At 43.2% G+C, this 22,071-nt stretch overlaps 1 protein-coding gene across 1 annotated transcript in view; it reads right to left on the bottom strand.

Annotated features, from left to right (window-relative positions):
• Nucleotides 1-22,071, bottom strand: part of CACNA2D2 (calcium voltage-gated channel auxiliary subunit alpha2delta 2) — a 1,426,314-nt gene that overhangs the window by 103,611 nt on the left and 1,300,632 nt on the right. The window contains exons 23-27 of the mRNA XM_030206789.1: nucleotides 20,053-20,113; nucleotides 15,526-15,623; nucleotides 13,400-13,490; nucleotides 11,320-11,382; nucleotides 8,650-8,753 (exon numbers count right to left, since the gene is read on the bottom strand). Of these exons, the coding sequence (XP_030062649.1) occupies nucleotides 8,650-8,753; nucleotides 11,320-11,382; nucleotides 13,400-13,490; nucleotides 15,526-15,623; nucleotides 20,053-20,113 (417 nt within the window). The remainder of the gene's footprint in view (nucleotides 1-8,649; nucleotides 8,754-11,319; nucleotides 11,383-13,399; nucleotides 13,491-15,525; nucleotides 15,624-20,052; nucleotides 20,114-22,071) is intronic.

Below are 22,071 nucleotides of genomic sequence, written 5' to 3'. Positions count from 1 at the left end.
GGTGCAGTGCACTTCAGGCAGGCAGACCCAGGTCCACCCCCCCTACCTGTTACACTTGTGGTGCTAAGTGTTGAGCCCTCCAAATCCCCCAAAACCCACTGTACCCACATGTAGGTGCTCCCCTTCACCCATAAGGGCTATGGTAATGGTGTAGAATTGAGGGGAGTGGGTTTGGGGGGCTCAGCACCCAAGGTAAGGGAGCTATGCACCTGGGAGCTATTTGTGTATTTTTTAAACATTTTTAGAAGTGCCCCCTAGGGTGCCTGGTTGGTGTCCTGACATGTCAGGGGGACCAGTGCACTACAAATGCTGGCTCCTCCCATGACCAAATGCCTTGGATTTTGCCGGGTTTGAGATGGCCGGCATTTTCTCCATTATCGCTGAAAAACAAAACCGGCGATCTGAAACCCACAAATTCTGGCATTTGGCCGGGCTAAACCGTATTATCGAAGAAAAAAAAAGATGGCCGGCCATCTTTTTCGATAATACGGTTCCGGCCAGCTGTTGCGCCGCCGCCAAAATAGATTGCCAGCGAACTATTTCGCCGGCGACGTTCAATTATGCCCCTCCAAGTGACCTAAATGATCGGATGACCATTGGAGGGATTAAGACATAACCCCCTTACTGCCCCAGTGGCCACTGACCACCCCCTCACCTCCCAAAGCTGTAAAAGAGATAGTACATACCAGCCTCTGTGATAGCTTCAGATGTTATTTATTTATTTATTGGTATTTATATCCCATATTTTCCGAAATAAGAGTATCAGTTCAATGGGGCTAACATACAATTAAAGTACTATAATGAAAAGAATATTAACAAACATATGGATTACAAGAGTAATTAGGCATGACAAGCAAACGAAAAAGTTATAGGAGCAGTCATTACATGTTAATAGGATTAGACCTCTTGTAACACAAACGTTTTCAAAAGGAAAGTTTTCAGGAATTTGCGGAAGGTCTAGTTTCTTCTTTGTCTTTATTGAAGAAGCAATTGAAGACATTTTTTTTGTAAAGCATTTTCTTGAGGGGGGTTCACTTGTAGGAGACTGTAGTTGGGTTACTTGTTTTAAGTTGGAATATGTGTATATTTATTTATTTGTTACATTTGTATCCCACATTTTCCCACTTATTTGCAGGTTCAATGTGGCTTACTTAGTACCGTTAGGCAGTTGCCAAGACCGGTAGAGAAACAAATACACCTTGAAAATCTGACCTTTAATGGGTATCATTAGAAAATCTAGTTTCCGGCTTTCTGCTGACAACATTCAGGTTTTTCTCTTTAGGAACCGAGAGAGAACTGCACAAAGTGTAAATGACTGCCTTGCAGAGGTCTGGAACTGAGTTTCTGTTAACAATAAAATCCAGCTATTAAGTGTTGGTAGCTTCTTGGACTCCTTAGTGCATGGAAGGCTAATACTGGATGGTGTTTCCTAACTTCCAAATCTGAGGTAGCAGAGGCATTTTACTAGATTCCAAGTTAAATCTGGACTCTCACATCTCTATAGTTACAAAGAATGCCTTTTTCACCTTTGTTGCCAGAAGCAAGTGAAATCTCATGTCAATACTGTAGACCTAAGCTACCCTCATAAATTTGTTTGCCATATCCCAAATAGACTAAGACAGCATACTGTATGCAAAGCTTTCTAAAACTACTGAACTTTTAGGATTTATTGGTCATTAATGTCATGTCCCTTACCTCAACGCAAGTGGCGTCCTCGGGCTGCGCGGGGTCCCGTCGACACGCACACTTGACTGGCACTGCCCTGAGCCCAGTGGCGTACCAAAGGGGGGCGGTCCGCCCCGGGTGCACGCTGCTGGGGGGGTGCCGCGCGTCTGTCGGCAACGCTTGTTCCCTGCTCTCTCTGCCCCGGAACGGGTTCCTGTTCCGGGGCAGAGGAAGCAGGGAACGAGCGAAGCCGACAGGTGCGCGGCACCCCCCCCCCCCCCTAGCAGGTAAAGATGCACCCGGGGTGGGGTGTCGTTTCACCGGGGGGGGAGGTGTCCGTCGTTTTGCCGGGGGGGGGGGGGTGTCCTTTCGCCGGGGGTGGAGGGGGTCGCGCTGCACCCAGGGGAGGGGGCGCATCGGCGATCCCTCCCGGGTGTCAGCCACCCTAGGAATGCCACTGCCTGAGCCATGTGTGTGTAGTTCTTCTCTGGGTTTGTTCAGAAGAGGTGGTTGCAGGCTCCTTGATTGCTTTGCTTCCACCCACTTGTGTCTGCTCTCCCTCTGCCTGGCTTCCCTTGCTTCTCTCCTATTGGTCTTCTGGTTCATCCTCCCCCTGCTCTTGTCCTATGGCTGAGCTCCTTCTTCCTGCTGGTTCCTGCTGATGTCAGATGCCAGCACTTTATCAGCTGAGCTCTTCCTGGACTCCATGCTTCGGCTTCTACTTTGGTAGGTGTTACTTGCTCAATAGTTTGCTTCTTATCTACTTGTCCCTCGTTGCTGACTTTGCCTGTACCTGGATCACTCTCTTGCCTGCTCCCTGCCTATTGACTTTACCTGTACCTGGATTACTCCCATGCCTGCTGCCTGCCTATTGACTTTGCCTGTACCTGGATCACTCGCTTGCCTGCTGTCTGCCTGGCCGATATGTTCACCACCCTGCTTCCAGCTCCATCTCGTAAGTCCTGCGGGCCGCCCGCACCTAGGGGCTCAACCCCTGGGGAATGGCAGTCAGCGCAGATAAAACCCGGGGTTGTCCGGCCACCAAGCAGAACCTGGTCCGACTACTGGGCTCAGCAGCGCTCTAGTTGGGACAAGAACTCACAAGTCTGACAATTAATTTTATGAATGTTTTATCGTACTCCGCTCAGATAATTTTGATGTGCAGATTATAAATTTGCAAAATAAACAAATAATTGTTGATGAGGAGGAAGTGACGTCAACCCTGGAGATGGCTGCTTAATCTGTAAGCTCTGCTATCTCTGGAGCAGAATTGAACCTTCCCTCACATAAAATTGTGGAATTTGCTCCCCAAAGTAGACGAAACTGAGAGTTTAATATGGCAGCGAAGAAAAAACTTGCTAAATTTAAATTTGGGACTGAAAAAGCGGGCGCAAGTAAAGGAGCGGGACTCAGGCCACGCGGAGCAAAGATGGCTGCCGATGAAAGCGATTCGGACCCGGACCCTGAGGAGCAGTTGGAAAGTGAGTCTGAGCTCAGTATGTGTATTAGTCAAGGAGAATGCCTATAAGGTCATGAGTCATTGGTATTACACCCATGACAGAATAAAAGCAATGTACCCTGATGCTATGGATGTATGCTGGAGATGTGAGCGAGGGAAGGGAACATACTTTCACATATGGTGGTACTGCTTGATTATACAGGGGTTTTGGGAGCTAGTCACGGGACTCATAACATTAGCGACTGGAGAACAGTGATCCCAAATGGTGCCTGCTCGGCTATGGGAATAAAGGAGGGAAGAAATGGCAATGTAGACTCAAAAGGATGTGCTTAGCAGCAGCAAAAACAATTATAGCAGTAAAATGGAAACAGAAGAAGGGTCCCACGGGGCAAGATTGGAAGGAAAAATTACGACTAATGATGGGTTTGGAAAAATTGACAGATAGACGTCGGGGAAAATATAATTCACAAGCAGAAGAATGGATACAGTTGGAAACGATATTGGGAGGAGATGAAGGGGAATAGATACAGCCGCTTATAGGGGGGGGCATGGAAGGGGGGCTGGATTGCGGAAGGTGAGTGGGGGGTTAGGGGAGGGAGGGGGCGAAAAATGGGAAACAAAAATAAATGAAGGCAAAGCACGTATGTTGATGTTGTTGAAGATGTTTAGGAGACCTTAAGTCTCCCAGAGATTGTTATTTTGACTTTTCAATAAAAATTTTGAAAATTAAAAAAAAAAAATAATAGTTGTTGATGAGTCTTATTTCCTTTGGGATGGAGTTCACAGCTTTTGATTGGCTGCAATCATATCTTTCCAACCGAATTTACGTTGTTCATTTTCAGAATGACACATCAACACCTTTTATGCTGCGCTCAGGAGCACCACAGGATTCTATTTTGTCTCCTATGCTATTCAACATTTTCATGGCACTTTTCTTCACCTTGGCTCAATCTTTAGGCTTCACATTTTATGTATATGCAGATGATATTCAATTATTACATCCTTTAAGTATCTATAACCCTAAAATGATCTCCGATACTAACTCTAAACTGACACAACTGGCCATGTGGCTCCACAAAAATAGGCCTGTGCTTAATCCTGATAAATCAAGATGTATTCTATTTTCAAATTCCCCTAATACTATTCTGCCATACCTTCTCATGCTTTCATCAATCCCAGTTACTCAACATTCTACAGTAAGGGTCTTAGGAGTAATTTTAGACAAGAAGCTCTCATTTCGATCACAGATCACTATCGTAATTCTTAAATGTTTTTTCAGACTCTAACAAATTAGATCAATTAAATCTCTGATATATCCACAGGCTTTAAATATCTTGATCCACTCTTTTGTTATATCCCAACTAAATTATTGCAATGTACTTTACAATGGCCTCAATCAAAAGGATATAGGCCGTTTACAACTTGTACAAAATATTGCCATTAAACTGATAACCAGATCAAAAAATTTGATCACGTTTCTTCACTTCTTAAGGAAGCACATTGGATTTCTTTACCTCACAGAATTACCCACAAAACATTACTCCTGGTGCATATGGTTCTAATTTCTGGTGAACCTCAATATCTTTTTTGTCTCCTGACTCCTTATATTACTACTACTACTACTACTACTACTTGACATTTCTAAAGTGCTACTAGGGTTACACATATTCTATATTCCTACATGAACATTAAGATCAGCAACTCAACATCGCCTTGTGGTTCCCTCGTTAAGGGAAATTTTTCATGAGCATACTCAGGCAACTATTTTTTTGGTACAGGGTCCCGAAATTTGAAATAAACTCCCAGAACCATTGGGTGAAAACACAACACTTAAATAGTTGGAATGCATTGATGAAATCATTAGAATGCATAACGTTTTTACAATATTTTAAGCATTTTTGAGGAATTTTATGGTTTTAAATCAGTTTTTTTCATGTGTTCCTGGTAGCAACATGTGACAGAACATCTCAGTATGATTTTGGATTGATTTTGATTTGGTTTAAAATCACCAGAAACCCGTTGTTACCAAAATCACAGCAATGCTTCAAACAGACTTTTTATTTATTTATTTATTTATTTATTTGTAACATTTGTATTCCACATTTTCCCACCCATTAGCAGGCTCAATGTGGTTTACATAATACCGTCAAGGCGATCGCCAAGTCACTCACTTTTTACGAAGAATTTACTGAGAAGTGATATTAGCCATGATTATAAGCAGACTGGCCGATATTCAAAATGAGTTAACCCACCAGAAATGGCTGTCGACCAGTTAATGCACTTGGTTGCGGCTATTTGGTCAATTTCAGTGGCACTTAACCTGTCATCCTCGCTGTTAATGACCAGTTAGCACCAAAAGTAATGCCACCTATGTCAGGGGCATTCAAGGAGTGGAGTCTGGTTAGGTCCCGATATTCAGATCTAACTGGCCAGGTTTAGCACATAAATAGGACCCACATAAACAGCTGTCCAACCATTATGTGCTAACCCATGGCCGGAATTGAATTTCTGATTTTAGCGGGCCACAGGGAAAGCTTTGGACCAGACTGCAGTCAGCATAAGTGCAACACTACTGCTGGCAAGGATCACGAGAAGACCACCTTTAAGGTAGACCGGTGCAGGGTGGATGATGTTGAAACGCGAGTGGGGGGGGGGGGGGGGGAGAAACATTGATTGTGTTGAGAACAGGGGTTGGTAGTGGAAGAGAGAGAAGACAGGAGACTCTGCAATGCAATTAATTTCTTGAATCACAATTCATTTTTAAAATCGTGATTAATGACAAATGCATTAATTGCACAGTTAACTGCGATTAAATTGCAGCCCTACTTATCCATTTCTCCTGGAACATTTGCCTGGTCATTCCCACTCCTTTCTGGTCTTCACTTAGATTACTAGCACAAATAATTAAAAGACCATAAAAAAGCAGGACCTCATAAAACACCGAAAAGAAGTATATAAAAAATACAATTTAAAAATCTACACAAAAAAACAGCATTTTCTTAAAACAAGATCTCAAAAACATAGGAATTACTGCAACCATGATCATTAAATCAGCAGAAGAACACAGAGAAATCAATGTCCTGATAAGTCCATGTGGAGACATACTATTGAATTTAAACAAACTTGTGTCTGTAGAAAAAGTCTGTCCAAGTCTCCACCCCTCCATGATGGTTGTGGCTTGCACAGTGCATAAGTACATAAGTATTGCCATACTGGGACAGACCGAAGCCCAGTATTCTGCTTCCAACAGTAGCCAATCCAGGTCACAAGTACTTGGCAAGATCCGAAAACAGGACAATACATTTTATGCTGCTTATCCTAGGAATAGGCAGTGGATTTTCCTCAAGTCCATTTAATAACAGCTTATGGACTTTTCTTTTAGGAAGCTATCCAAACCATTTAAAACCCCCGCTAAGCTAACTGCTTTCACCACATTCTCTGGCAAGGAGTTTCAGAGTTTAATTACACATTAAATAAAGAAATATTTTCTCCAATTTGTTTTAAATTCACTACTTTGTAGCTTCATTGCGTGCCCCCTAGTCCAAGAATTTCTGGAAACAGTAAACAAGCGATTCATGTCTACCTGTTCCACTCCACTCATTATTTTATAGACCTTTATCATATCTCCCCTCAGCTGTCTTTTCTCCAAGCTGAAGAGCCCAAGCCGTTTCAGCCTTTCCTCATAGGGAAGTCATCACATCCCCTTTATCACTGTCATCGCCCTTCTCTGTACCTTTTTGAATTCCACTATATCTTTTTTGAAATGCAGGGACCAGAATTGCACACAGTATTCAAGGTGCAGTAGCACCATGGAGCAATACAAAGGCATTATAACATCCTTGTTTTTATTCTCCATTTCTCTCCTAATAATACCTAACATTCTATTTGCTTTCTTTGCCGCTGCAGCACACTGAGCAGAGGGTTTCAAAATATCGTTAACGATGACTCCTAGATCCTTCTCCTGGTCGGTGACTCCTAATGTGGAACCTTGCACGAAACAGCTATAATTCGGGTTCCTCTTTCCCACATGCATCACTTCGCACTTGCTCACATTAAACATCATCTGCTATTTGGATGCCCAGTCTCCCAGTCTTGTAAAGTCATCTTGAAATTTTTCACAATCCTCTTGCGATTTAACAACTTTGAATAAATTTGTGTCATTGGCAAATGCAATTACCTCACTAGTGGAACCCCACTATCTACCCTTCTCCATTTCAATGACAGTTAACAATGATTTAGGTTTTTAATGATGTATATATTATCTAATTTTCATTTTAAGTACAAAAGTAATGCCACACTGGGAAAAGACCAAGGGTCAATCGAGTCCAGCATCCTGTCCACGACAGCGGCCAATCCAGGTCAAGGGCACCTGGCAAGCTTCCCAAATGTACAAACATTCATGTTATTCCTGGAATTGTGGATTTTTCCCAAGTCCATTTAGTAGTGGTTTATGGACTTGTCGTTTAGGAAACCGTCTAACCTTTTTAAACTCTGCCAAGCTAACCGCCTTCACCACGTTCTCCGGCAACGAATTCCAGAGTTTAATTACGCGTTGGGTGAAGAAATATTTTCTCGGATTTGTTTTAAATTTACTACACTGTAGTTTCATCACATGCCCCCGCGTCCTAGTATTTTTGGAAAGCGTGAATAACATTCTATTTGCTTTCTTAGACGCCGCTGCACATTAAATAGAAGGTTTCAATGTATCATCAACTGACACCTAGATCCCTTTCCTGGTTAGTGACTTCTAATGTGGAAACTTGCATCCAGGAGCATAGCTACGGGTGGGCCTGGTTGGGCTCAGGCCCCCCAGTCTCGGCTCAGGCCCATCTAGGCAGCTGACAGCTCTCTCATCCTCCTTTTCCCTGCCTAATTTTGTTTTTATTGCAGGCCGGGTCCTGATCCAGAAATTATCGGCCATTGTAGTGCTGCACGCTGGCGCCGCTACTCCGTCGCTCACTCTCCATCCAGTTTCACTCTGGGTCTCTGGACTCTGCTTTCCTGCTTTGCCTTGCTCCTCCCCCTCATGAGCATAAAATAAGTATTACTTTTTCATTATTATCATGTATGTTTTTTAACATTATGATTTGATTTGTTTTTTATGATTGATTCTGTATGTTCTATACATGTATGTTTACAGTAATTTACTGCCCCTGAAGCAGCCCCTTCAGGTGAAACATGACCATGTCAGGAGCCTGAGTAGTGAATAAAGTCTGCATTTCTACACAGCCTGCTCTTTCTTTGCTACCACCAGTGTCATGGTGGTTGGATCTGATATTCAGTGACACTGCCCAGTTAATATCGATGGCTGGCCTGCTCAGTGTGGCCTCTTCTGCCCACTTATATCGATTCCAAACATTTTAGAACTAAAAAAAAAAAAAATTACCAAGGGAGCAGGTATAGCCACATGATATATCCTAGCAGGTTTCTGCTAGTCTTTTAAAAATTCTCTTCACTTCTCCTTCTTTTCTGACTGTGAAAGCCAAGCCCTGGAACTGGTAGCTAAACCAGGACACTATACTCACAGTCCTGGTAAGGAGCTTTGAAGACGTAACCCTTACTATCCAGGCTCCTTCGGTAGAATCCAGCATTGTATGGTTCAGGATCTTCTTCCCAGTCCTCTGCAGCTCTAGAAAACACAATCATCTTTAGCTGAAGATTATTTTATACACATTTTGCTCATTTTATAACCAAACAAATAAACAGCACCACGGGCCTTTAAAAATGGAACACAGTTCTTTAATGAATAAGCCTTTTTGTCAAGGTTTATTCATTAAAGAACTGTGTTCCATTTTTAAAGGCCTGTGGTGCTGTTTTTTTGTTTGGACTTTAGTTTGTACTTCGTTCCCTCTCTTTTGCTCATTTTATAACCCTCACCCCCCCCACCATTCCCAGAAAACATACACAAGGGGACATAAGAATCTTTCCTGGCCAAGGGTGGGAGGACAGTCTCCTCCGAGGCTATCTCACAATGCTTTCTCTGTGCCAGCGGTCTTTCCTCTGTCTCTGGGCTTGAGCAGGTTACCCAAGATCCAACTTCACAAATGTTTCTTTGCATTAATATATAATACCAAATAGACTTTCATCTATACCCCTGCGGCTGCTTTTCTCTCACATCGCACATGCTCAGTTTCAAAACTGAGCATGGGTGGCCTGAAGGGAAAAGCACCACTTGGCAGGCAGGAAGACCTCTTCTGCTGGGGGGGGGGGGGGGCGGAAATCCCTGCCAGCCAGCCAAAACAGAGGCCCTGGCCCGAAAGCCGTGCTGTGTCTGCTTCTCCCCAGCCTCCGGGGGGGGGGGGGGGGGGGGGGGGCTGGTGCTGGAGGTTTCTCTCTCTTGCGCCTGTCAGGATGCGATCACCCTAGTCTTGTCAGGAGCAGAAGAGAGAGATAGAGAGACCCCAGCGCTGGGCACCCCCTTGGAGGCCGGTCTGGGGAATTTTTGCCCCCCTGCCCCTCCTCTCGGTGGCCCTGTCCACAGGAGAATAGTCATCTGACTGAAAATAGGACTGTGACCTTGCCCTGTATGTATCGGGATCAGAGACAGTATTCTACAGCTCAATCCCTCAAAACGTCAGTCTGGCGAGCTCAGATGGATGTGGTGGTCCTGGGCCAGCGTTTCCCAAACTTTGGAGCCATTTGGGCCCAAGTAACTGCTGGCCTGAAGAAGGAGATCAACAAAACCCAAAAGGCAAAGTGGATTTCCCAAGCTTAGCAGGTGGAGGATAAAGATTCATCTCCCAACATGGGGAGTCAACCCTTGGGGTATGGAGGGCATTGACATTTTCAATGGTGTATCACTCATGGACGGAGAAGTCCCCCTCCTGGGTCCATTGGTAAGAATTCAGTACCAACCCCCAGCACTGCCTAGGGAGTTGGAAAAAGCCACCCAGTATATTGGTGAGTTGGAAGAGGATTCAGAACAAGCGGCTAGGTATATATGGAGACTACAAGAGGTGAAGGAACTGGTGTTCAACTGGCCAAAGCCCAGAGGGAGATTTGGAAGCAAGCTGAGAAGTATGTGCTGGAGTGGCAGACTGTTTGCATCATTGTGGAAGCAGAAGGAAAGGGGTTATTCGAGACCAATGAGCAACAAGTTGAGGAAATAAGGCAGCTGGGAGGCATACTCTGGGAGAGAGTCCTGGAGAACTAGTATTGTCACTAGAAGACCCAGGAACCACTGTTTGCAACCCAGGAGAGGGAATGGGAGGTCACCAAGAACCAGTTTGGAGCACGAGAAAGCAGAGGTTACCAGGCTGCAGGAGCAAGTAACCCTTATGACAGCAGTTCTCAACCTGTGTTGTTCTGACACACTATTGTGTTACTTTTTTCCTCTGGGCAGCAGTAGGGTTGCTGAACAGTGAACTAGCATTGACAGAGCTGCAAATCTTCCTGCTGTGGCGCTCCCTGGGCCAAATCGCCACTGATTATACCCCATCCCCTCCTCCAGCATCCTCTGTGCAGTGAGTGTGTCGCTGGAGCCGGTGACAACATAGACAGCCCCACAGCCGCAGCACCTGGACTGGACAGCAGCCAACTGTCCTGACATGACTCTAGCGACCCCAGCATTGGAAGCGTGCCTGCAGAAACCACAGAGAGCCTGGTTATGAATGCTTCTATGGGACTCAGAACAGGGTTCTCTGTGGTTTCTGCAGGCAGGCTCCTGAGTCACGGCAGACGCTAGCTGAGTTTAGGGTCACTGAAAACTAGAGCCTCGCTGGACTGTCAGGGGGCTGGCATTGATGAGTTGCCAGTATTCCTGCGGCAGGCCTCCTGGGCCAAATCTCCATTAAAATCAACTCCCTCTCCCAGCCTGAAATCCTTTCTGCAGGTAGAAAGAAGCAACACTACTGCTAGAGCTGGCAGCCAATCATCCAGCCCCGACTCTAGCAACCCCAGCAGCAGAAACAGCTGTTTTTGCAGGTCGGTAGAGTCAGGGCTGGACAGATGGCTGCCAGGCCTAAGCACTACTGCAGAAATGTACTGCTCTGAAAAGCTAAAAGGAAGCAAGTGCCTTCAAGTCCACAGATGCAGCATGCTGTCTTTTTGAATCATTCTGAGAGCTCTTCAGCCCAGGCTGCCATTTTGTTCAGTGAATGCCTGTGGCCTGTTGGTTCCTTAGTAAATGTTCTGAAGGCCAGGCACTGAGGGCCATTTGCAGACTGACCTGAAAAAATGCAGAAACTGACACTTACTTATTTGGGAAAACTCTAGTGATGCCACCATCAGTAGCTGAGAACACAGCTAGAAGTCCATACCTACAAAGAAGACAGAATCATGATTCCCACAACTATACCAGAATTCACCAGAACCTTAAAAGTGATTCATCTCTTCATCCTCCCAACCTTCCAATTTCTCTGTGATTTCACTTTTTCTTCAGATCTCTGCATCCTTTCACCCCCTTTGTCTTCGTGCGGCCTTGCTTATCCCCTACCTCCAATCTCTCTGTGGTTTTGTCTCATTTCCACATCCATAAGAACAAGAACTAGTGATTGATAAACCTCACAGCAGGCGAGATCCTGACATTATTAACATGCTCATTGTCCCCTGTTACTACTAACATGCACTGGGGCAAACTACCTCCTAGTACTGCCCTGTTAAGAGCCAGCTGTCAGCAGTGCCAGGTGGGATTCCAGCAATGTGAGTTCCCTTTACACAGTAACACAGCAAATGATGGCCTGTATCATCCATACAGTCTGCCCAACAAAGCAGCCAGAGCTGCATCCGCCACGTTGTGCAGGTTATACTCCTTCATGACTAAACACTGGAATCGCAACTAGGGCACTTGGCAATCTGTTCCCAATCCTATCACATATGGGAGTTCCATATGATGCTACAATATCTCAACACCATGCCAAAAGTCTGAAGAGTGTAGCATAATCACATTTTAAGTATATAGGTATTGCCATACTGGGACAGATCGAAGGTCCATCAAGCCCAGTATCCTGTTTCCAACAGTGGCCAATCCAGGTCACAAGTACCTGGCAAGATCCCAAAACAGTACAATACATTTTATGCTGCTTATTCTAGAAATAAGCAGTGGATATTCCCCAAGTTCATTTTAATAATGGTCTATGGACTTTTCCTTTAGGAAGCCATCCAACTCTTTTTAAACCCCTCTAAGCTAACCACCTTTACTACATTCTCTGGCAACAAATTCCAGAGTTTAATTTCACGTTGAGTGAAGAAACATTTTCTCCGATTCGTTTTAAATTTACTACTTTGTAGCTTCATCGCATGCCCCCTAGTCCTAGTATTTTTGGAAAGAGTAAACAGGCGATTCACGTCTACCCCTTCCATTCCACTCATTATTTTATAGATCTCTATCATATCTCCCCCCTCTGCTGTCTTTTCTCCAAGCTGAAGAGCCCTAGCCACTTTAGTCTTTCCTCATAGGGAAGTCATCCCACCCCTTTATCATTTTCGTCACCCTTCTCTGTACATTCATTATGACAACGATTAAACCAATTGCTAATTAACAACATTTTACTCTCTAATTTCAACCTTATGATGTCTTCCTCATAGAGATAAATCACATCCACATTCGTAGCACAGATATAAATACTTGATCTTGACATGCTTTGCCATTTTCAGGACCCAACTGTTGAGGTCTGCCCCATATTGGCCTTAATTCCCACCTTTGGGCGCTGAAGCCTAAGTAGCAACTCCTACTCATCATAACACATCAACAGCCATGAGGTCATTTAAGTTTTGTTTTGATTTCATCTTCTGTGTTTATCCTACCATTTTTTAATTCAATTACTCTTTTGGACTCCACCACCTGCTCTGAGAGGCTATTCCAGGCATCCACCACCCTCACCATGAAAAAGTATTTCCTGATATTACTTTTATTTATTTATTTGTTACATTTGTACCCCACATTTTCCTACCTATTTGCAGGCTCAATGTGGCATCTTACAACCTCATTCATGTTCTCTAGTTCTACCACTCCCATCTCTGGAAAAGATTTCTTTGTATATTCACACCTTTCAAGTAAACAGGAGCAGAGCTCACCCTGTAATAGACCCTGGAAAATTTATAAACAAAGCTCTCTGGTTTATTTGTTTATCTGCTTTGGATTGTATTTCTGGATATTGGAATGTAGGATGAGATTTCTGTATTGAATGTCGTCGATAAAGTGTTGAAATATAAACAAAGCTCTCCTGCCCTACTGAGAACCAAGTTGGTTGAGATGGGCTTCAATGACATCAGCTGTTTAGAAAAAATGTTAGGAAGAACTTTCTAATTTACAAGGTGGGAAAGTAGATGGATTACGTGAGCAGATCTTTGTCCTTCCAGACCCTGTCTGCTAGTTGCCGAGTGATTCCTGTATCCAGGATCAGGTTGTGGAGGAGGAAGTTGTCACCTAGGAAAATGACAAATAGAAAAAAATAAGAAATTCTGTTTTACTCCTCTTTTTGTGATGGAGCTTTATCGTTTGACTGATCCACATCTAACATCTGTCAAATTGTCTTCTGCCATCTTTGTTCATATATGTTATATGCGAAACTGGCTGCCATTTTCCATATAATTTGGAGCACCACCCTTAGAAGGCCACCCCACTACAGACAGATAAAATTGGGTTGCATAGCGATTTACATGTCCATAATTTAAGTATTTCAGGGGCAGGCAAATAAGAAAAAAAGAACTCATGGAGTTGGCACCTGCTTTGGACCACATGAGCCTTATGAGCATCTTCCATATGCGTTTATATCATAGGGGTTTCTGAGCATTATCTCCCTACTGGTGTTAGAGGCAGACCAAAAAAACAGAAATAAGAGAAAACTTAACTGTTTATTCTCCAGGCTTCCCGATGGGTTGATGCCTAGCATCCTAAAGTACTTTTCTGGCAGAAGCGGTAAATACGGAGGCCAAATTAAGGTCAAACATATTCTACAGGGTTTTTCTTTTCCTATTTTGGAGGTAATTTAATAAAGTAATTTCTGCACATATGTAGCCTCTTATAAAATCAGAAACAAATGGGAGATAGTCTACTGCAGAAACAGAACAGACAACCAAGCAGCAGCAGCGATCCAAGGAAAGAGAAACACAGCAACAGTCAATTCAAATGGAAACAAGACCCAACCTAGCCAAGTTTCGGAAAAACCTTCATCACATAGGTTTCCATAATACGTTCATAGATCCAAAGCATGTACTGCAATACCCTGTTGTGTTTAAAAGAAAAATAAGGTCCAGTGTCAAAAGTAAAAGAATGTATCCAATAGCATCTGGACCAGAGCTTTTAGTAGAAATCAAAGCGTATTCTAGATCAATGTGCATAACTTAATTAATTAGCTAATCAGCGCTGTCAATTGGATGTTAACAAGCCATTAGAAGCACTAACTGGCATTAAGATTTACACGCACAACTTGCTAAGCGTATTCTGTAGCGTGGTGCGCCTAAATTCTAAGTTGCACAGTTGAAAAGGGGGTGTGGCCATGGGCGGGGCAGGGCATTTCTACAATCTATAGATAAACACCCAATCTGTGCCTAATTTAGGGGTCGGGATTTACACCAAGCAAAACGTGGCCTAAATGGATGCGACCAAATTTGGTCATGTGGAGAGTCACTCAGCATTTCTATATACCGCGCAGAACTTTAAGCCTAGTCAATAAAATTTAGGCATACTTTACAGCATATGGCTAGGTGGGGAGGGGGGGGGTTCTGCATGGATTTTTCAGACGCCATATACAGAACCTAGTCCAAAATGTGCGCAAATACCTGTGTAAGTTCTAGCAGGATGTGTAAGCGTTATTCTGAAAACACCCGATTAACCTACGTCGAATGCGGGAGCGGAACACAGGCAGGGCCCCCCTTACACACATGACTTCCAGAATACTGTATGTTACGCATGTCCCTGTTGCATTTAGGGACCAGGACTTACACCAGGTCTATGGCTGGCATACAGGCGAGTGCCTACATTTTAGGCAGCCGATACCAGGTTACGCTAGCATTCCTTTATACAATAGGCTCCTACCACACGGCCTCGGGGTACTTAAATGGAGATACCCAGTCACAGAATTAGCCCAACAGATTATCAAACATCAATCAATCTGCATAGGTGAATAATATAGTTGGAGCTTGAGGGCAGGTGTAAGGATCCACACCAACAAAGAAGGTGTGATTTCTTTATTTTTTATAAAGATAAGATACACAGGCACCTAGCTGCCCTCCGCAGGTGCCCTGTTATAAATTTCCCCACCTAGTACACAGGCCAGTTTGATGACATCACCTGCCCTTCTCTCCTTCCTCATTAAGCTGAAATTCAAGGTCTCAGTCCAAAGAAACTATCTTGTATATCTGTTCCTGAAACTGGCACCCTGAAGCCCTCCCTGTCTACGTGAGAAAAAAGTTCTCTCTTTGCAAAACAGTTCCCAGACCCCTCCCCCCACTGTACTTACACTGCTTGGAATCCGGGGTCACCTTTTCCATGAGAGCGATAAAGTTTTCACGGAACTCTGTGTTGTTGTCCGATGGCTCGAGGTCTTTGCAATATTCTCTGGTATTTGCAGGAAGAGGGATTTAGGGGGTGGAGGAGGATGAAAAAGATCAGGTCAGGTTTGTTTCCCTCTTGGACTTGTTGTGTATATGAGGGTCAGTGCGTGTGGCTGGCTGGTGAAGTGTGGTGCTCAGTGCATATTGGTGAGAGTAATGTACGCTGATGAGTGTCAATGTGTGTAGGCTGGAAATAGGGAACAATGGGGATAACTGCACAGTGTCTGCATTTACAGGTGGATTTGGGTCCATAGCAAAAGTTACTGTATGAGCTAACATCTGCATTCTGCTGCTAGTAAGGAAAACATGTTAACATACATAAAAGGAAGGTAACAGAAGGTAAATCAGAAGACATTCTTACCAACAAAACTGCCTTGTAGTCCCTTCCCACTAAAGATCTAGTTGGTTAGCACTGGGCCTGCTGCCTTTCGTGTCATTGTCTCTGTACTATGCAATAGCCTTTCTCTGGACTTACAACTAGAGACTGCTTCTTGCAATTCAAATCTAGACTGAATATTAATTTGGCCTAGCTCTCCCCTAACAATGGACTAGAATGTAATTAACTGCGGCCTGGGGTGTGTCGAGGCTCCTGGACCAGGTGGGGGAACAGGAGATACTGGTCATTCCTGTTTTCGTCTACCGATTGTCCTTCTTGCATATGCTCTCCTTCCTATCCACTTGTATGTCCAGTCTTTACCTTGCAGCTATCCCATAGCTATTGTACATGTATTACAATGTTATTAGTATGGTTGTAAACCGTTTACTTTTTCTGATTTGCAGCATATCAAAATAAATGGAAACCTGAAATGTGAAACCACCTGCAATTGCTGGGTCATTTTAAAGGCTGCGGAACATGCTGTGAGCCCAGCATGATAGAAGAGAAAGTCTTACCTCCTTGCCTTCAAATAATCATACTAAGAAATAAGGGAACTTGCTATATAAAAGAAACTGCCTGATCACCTAGGACATAGTTTATGTCAGAAATAAACCCCTCTGTTTACTAAAGTGAATGGGCTGTGTCGGCATTAGTGCAGCTTAGTAAACGGGGGAAAGTGAGACCCCCCCCTCCAAAAGGTCCTCAGTATATCAATCAAAATGCAAACAGGATCATCATGCTGACATCACAGTGTATACAGGTATCATCAAATTTGCATGTGATAAAGGCCTCAGAGGACTAGTGTCCAGACTTTGAAAACACTGCAGTTAACATGTATTCAAATTTACGTCACCCTCATGTACCAAGACAGCCAGCTCCTCCCCAGCACTATCTAAAATCCTATCTAGGTGATGCGTGAGGTCCGCCACCTTCACACCAGGCAGGCAAGTCACCAGGCGATCCTCACGTCCACCAGCCACCCAGCTATCTACACCGACTACAGCAGCAGTCCTAACCCTTCCCTCCTGGAGACACGTCCTCGGTGCGAGAGGATACTGCATCCCCTGGTGGGCTGGTCCTGGCTTCAGGATTAGTGCCATCTTCACTAGGGTGATGCTCTCCTTTTTAGGAGATCTCCCTCCTCCAACCCAGGAAAGTGCATTGTTTTGGTTGGTGCCCACCTTGTGGAATGATTTGCTGAGTACTATTAGGGCAGAATGTTCATTAAAGAAATTTAAATCACTTTTAAAAACCTTTTATTTTAAGGAGCATTTGGCTTCACAGTTTCTGAGGACTGAAGCAACTTGTATGGATGTCTTAGGTCTTTTTCTATTTATTAAAGGAATTCTTTTCTTTTTATTTCATTTATTTATTACCGCTGTAGTCTATTTTAATCAAGCGGTATAGTAAATTTGAATAAACTGTCCCTGTAATTTACTATAATTTACTAAGTGCTTTGAAAATGAGCCCCTTTGTGTAAAGTACTATCAATATACACATATTTTAACATACAGTATATAAAGTATCTATTCTATATGTATAAATACTGAGCATGAATAAGAAGCCATGCAGTGCCTGTTATACTTGTGTCTGGAGTAAATGTAAATGGCTCATGGAGTTATGAATAAGCAAACAACACAGACACATGACAGAATAAAACTTGAGTCTTGAGTCGAGTTACCAGCTGGCTCCAGCTCCAAAGCACATTGGGATCAAATCTGTTCCTCCCTCCACCCCCCCCCCCCCTGACCACTGTTGCTCTCAATGCATTCTGGTCCTAGAAGTCCAAAGGACTCATTGTAAACAGCTGAGATTCTTAGTATTTCTTTGAAGTTGTGCAATGTACTCTGGTATCTACAGTCCCTTTATTAGAGTAAAACGTGGGCTGCCTTACCTCTGCCTATTTATCTTCAAGCCAGTTGGTAACCAAAGGGAGAGAGAGATTTTATAAAGGGATCAGTAAAATGGAAAGCTTTGGAAAATGGCAACAGGACAGTGAATTTAACGATATCTGCAGAAGTTACTGAAAAGTTTTCTTTAGATTAATCATTACATTTGTTGATAAATTGCCATTGGCTTCATAAAGCCTCTTTTTCCTTTCTCCGCTGTGTCATAAAGCACTTCCCCTTCCCCCTTGCAGTGAGGGCCGTTTTTGCCACACGCTGAGGGCCTTTTTACCACAGCAATTAAAAAAAGCTGAAAATAGCCATGGCCATGTGAGGGGGAACACTTACCACCACCCATTGAGGAGGTGGTAAAGGCTCTCGTACTATCCCGGCAGTAGGAAGGTAGCACATAGAACTGCCCAATTACCGCCAGGTTAGCGCCATGTTAAAACATATGTTTGCTGGGGCTAGAACTACCACCAGTGCCTATGTTGGGCTGGTGGTAGCTCCAGATTAGCTGTGGTAAGCCCACATTGGACTTACTGCCGCTTGTAAAAGGGCCCCCCCTCCGAGTCTTTACAAACACTAACATCATTGTGAACAGCAACTGACAAAGTGTTTCAGACTACAGGGTAGTAGAAATGGCTAGTTAGAACAATTCAAAGCAATAAAACACATTAAATCGGCATCCCTTCAGTTAGTAACCTGCAGATATGACATCAGTAACAAGAATTAAGAAGAGAACAACATTTTGCAGGTGATCTTTAATGAGAATGAGTCAGTGCATAAAGAAGTGAGTGCATGGAGATGAGGTAGAACTGATCTCTGGTGAATATCTAAATAGAAAGAGGAGTTGACTGGTAGTTGATGGAGAAATGATGGTGGGTATCGGAGTGGACAGGGGGATGGTTTGTGAGTGGGTTAGCAGACAGGAATAAGGTTGTTAATTGCCGAGTGGAAGGGAAGGAGAACCAGGGTATAGTTAGTAGACTAGAGGATGGTTGTGTGATTGGGGCACCAGATAGATGGAGCTTGAGCTAGTTGATGAGTAGTGAATGGGATACTGGCTGCTGGGTAAGGGAATGGATGGAATACATTAATAGTAGAGAGGAGCTGAAAAGATGTACTGTATAACTACGACTGCAAATTATGTGCCCGATAATCAAAAGAGTTTAACCCGGTTCAGACCTGTTGAGATGGTCAACGGCCATTCGCCAATATCGATGGCACTTAAGTGACTGGTGCTGCTGAATATTTACATCACCACCACAGCACTATCTGGCCAGAGGCAGAGCTGGCACTTAATTGGTTAACAATGATATTTAGTTCACTAACTAGTTAAGTAGGTGCATTAATTTAGTACAGCAAAACGACTCTCCTAACTTTGCCTGCTGAGCTAACCGAGCACCAGTCTAAATATCAGTCGGTGCCCAGTTCACTTCTGGGCCACTGGATGAGCCCCGACATAGCCCAGCTGTGTAATCTGCTGACCATCGCGGGCTGAGAATCGGGACCTATAGCGTTAATCTGGAGGTTTTTTTTTTAATAGATAGGAAGCACTGCCATCTTCCCCCAATATCAGAAACCTGCGATTGAGATCCAACAAAACCTGTGGAATGGGAATGCCTTGGAATATAGGCGGCGTTTTTTCAGGCCTCTCTACTCAATAGACAGCAGGATGATTGGTATTGGATGGAATATGGAGAAAGATAATGAGGCAAACAGAAAGAAGAGAAAGTGTTCTAGGTATGCTGGATAACAGAGTGGAAACAGTAAGGAATGGGAGAGTACAGAAAAGTGTGTAACTGATGAGGTAGCGAGTTAGTAGGTAGGATAGAAGGAAAATAGGTTTCTGCTTGCATGAATGGTTAAGTAGGTGCTGAGAAAGTGAACACAAGATATGAATGAAAGAGAAAGTTTGTGGAGGGCTAGTAAAATAAAAGTGAATAGATAGAAAGGTCAAACAATTATAGGTACAGAAGAAGAACAACAAGGTGGGTGGATGGTAGATAAATATTTAATGAGTAAGGTAACAAGTGAGCAGATTCAGTTAGTAGACATGAAAGTGAGTAAGTAGTGTTGGTAGTGTGAAGGAGAACAAGGGATACGAAAGTTATAGTTGATAGGAAGCTTATCCACAAACACCTCAGCAAGCTCACACACAAAGCTACCTGGGGGCTATGAACACATGTCCCTCGGACTCAAAGTTGTTGGACAACAGGGATTCAAAATCTGCAACAGAAAGGTATGGTTATATGGCACGGTATTAACATGGAGTAAGCAAGCTTCGGAGACCAAGAGAGAGAACCAACCAAAAAATGTCCAATCAATTCATTTAGTTTAACAAGAGAGAAAAGAAAGGATTTCTGTTTGTGACGAGTACCTCCAAAGAAGGATCACAGTCACCAATAAATTGCCAACGTGATTAGATTTGTCTGTCATTTTTCATGTTCTGAAATGAAATGTTTGATCTATTGTATATGTATTAATATAGATAGTATATTGACATATACACACACACAAATACACATATATATATATGTATATATATATATATGCATACAGCTTTTAAATATATATATATATGCGCATGTAGATTATACAGGAATCTCTCTCTTATTACATTAAAGAAAGAAAACAAAACACATGCTATGCTTGTATGTAAATAGATTTTACCAAAACAATTTTTGGCAGATAAAAAATTATTTTTCAGGCATCAACATGGCCAAACTGGGGTCCTTGATGAATACAGTCCAACCAAAGGCTAACCCAAGAATAAAAGAAAAGTACAATGCATTATGGGGTGTTGTTACCCTTGAGTTGTCAGGCTCAGTGATAATCTGGCACATTTGAGAACAAAGTGAATAAGTTGGTCATTTCAATCTAGTTCCCAGTAGACAGGTAGCCAAAACTAAAAATCCTACAATTTGCAGATCTCGGTAGTAGAGTGACCTAAAAGCTGCATGCCACAAGGGACAGACTAAACCAGTTCTGGTTTTGTCTTATTGCCTTAATGGATTTACAACAGTGGTGGCTAATTCCTGTACTCGATGGCTATAAACTAGTCTGGTTTTCAGGCTACCCCAATAAATATGCATGAAATATATTTACATGTAATGTGGGTTGCACATGCATACAAAGAGATGTCATGCAAAGTTATTGTTGATAGCCTGAAAACCAGACTGATTTGCAGTCCTGGAGGACCAGAATTTTCCAGCACTGATTTAAAGGAATTTGGGAATCAGAAGTTCAGAAATGTAGGGAAGTAAAGCAGGGTGGCATCGGTTAGCCCCTTACAATATATCTACATCTATATGCAGTATGGAGATTAAATACTGAACTCCACTTCTGGACTTAGACATGATTCCTGATAGGTTGAATATAAGGCACACCTGCAGACACTATATTGTAAATAATGGACCTATCTAGGCCTTTCCAAAAACAGGTCAAGAGGCCTGAAGCTGTCAGCCAGACCTAAAAATCATACCCTCTGTGTGACCCAGAGGCTCATGAGCTCTTGTGACAGGCTTGCAGAAAGAGGACATGAAGCAATTTTCCATGGAAGGTGTTTACTAAAGAATGTGGTTAGGGGCTTTTTGCAGTTTACATGCCTGGAAACATAGAAAAGTGGTTGCTGCTGGCGAAATGGAACCTGATGTAGCAAGTGGAACATGCTAATTGGTATGATGTTGCCTTAGACCTTTCTAATAATCTTGAACAGTGGTCGAAACTAATGTTTAGCAACATTGTGGTCGAAACTAATGCTAACGAACTCTTTGAGCTGTATAATGCTGGAAGAATATAAAAAGTGACAGCTAGCAAGACCAAATTGAAGAAGTACTCAGAGATAGCACCCATGTGCAGTTTTGTTGTAACTCTCCCATGAGAAAAGAACTGTAGTCTATTTTCTAGCTTGGTAAATAATAAAAAGAATATTTTCTCATCTTTGTGTGGCCTTCACTTCTTCTCTCCCTAACTGCATGAGTGTGTGGAACATTCTATTGGGATGGGGAAGGCACAAGAATTAACAATATACACAAAATAATCCCAGACTCTTCAGTGGCCTACACCTGATGATTTTCACAAGCATTGAAATTGTATTTTTTATTTTATTTGTTACATTTGTATCCCACATTTTCCCACCTATTTGCAGGCTCAATGTGGCTTACATAGTACCGTAGAGGCGATCG

The sequence above is a fragment of the Microcaecilia unicolor genome, chromosome 6 (assembly GCF_901765095.1).
Source record: "Microcaecilia unicolor chromosome 6, aMicUni1.1, whole genome shotgun sequence".
Taxonomy (NCBI): Eukaryota; Metazoa; Chordata; class Amphibia; order Gymnophiona; family Siphonopidae; genus Microcaecilia; species Microcaecilia unicolor.
The sequence above is the reverse complement of the archived record's forward strand: the minus strand, read 5'-3'. Positions and strand labels throughout refer to the sequence as shown.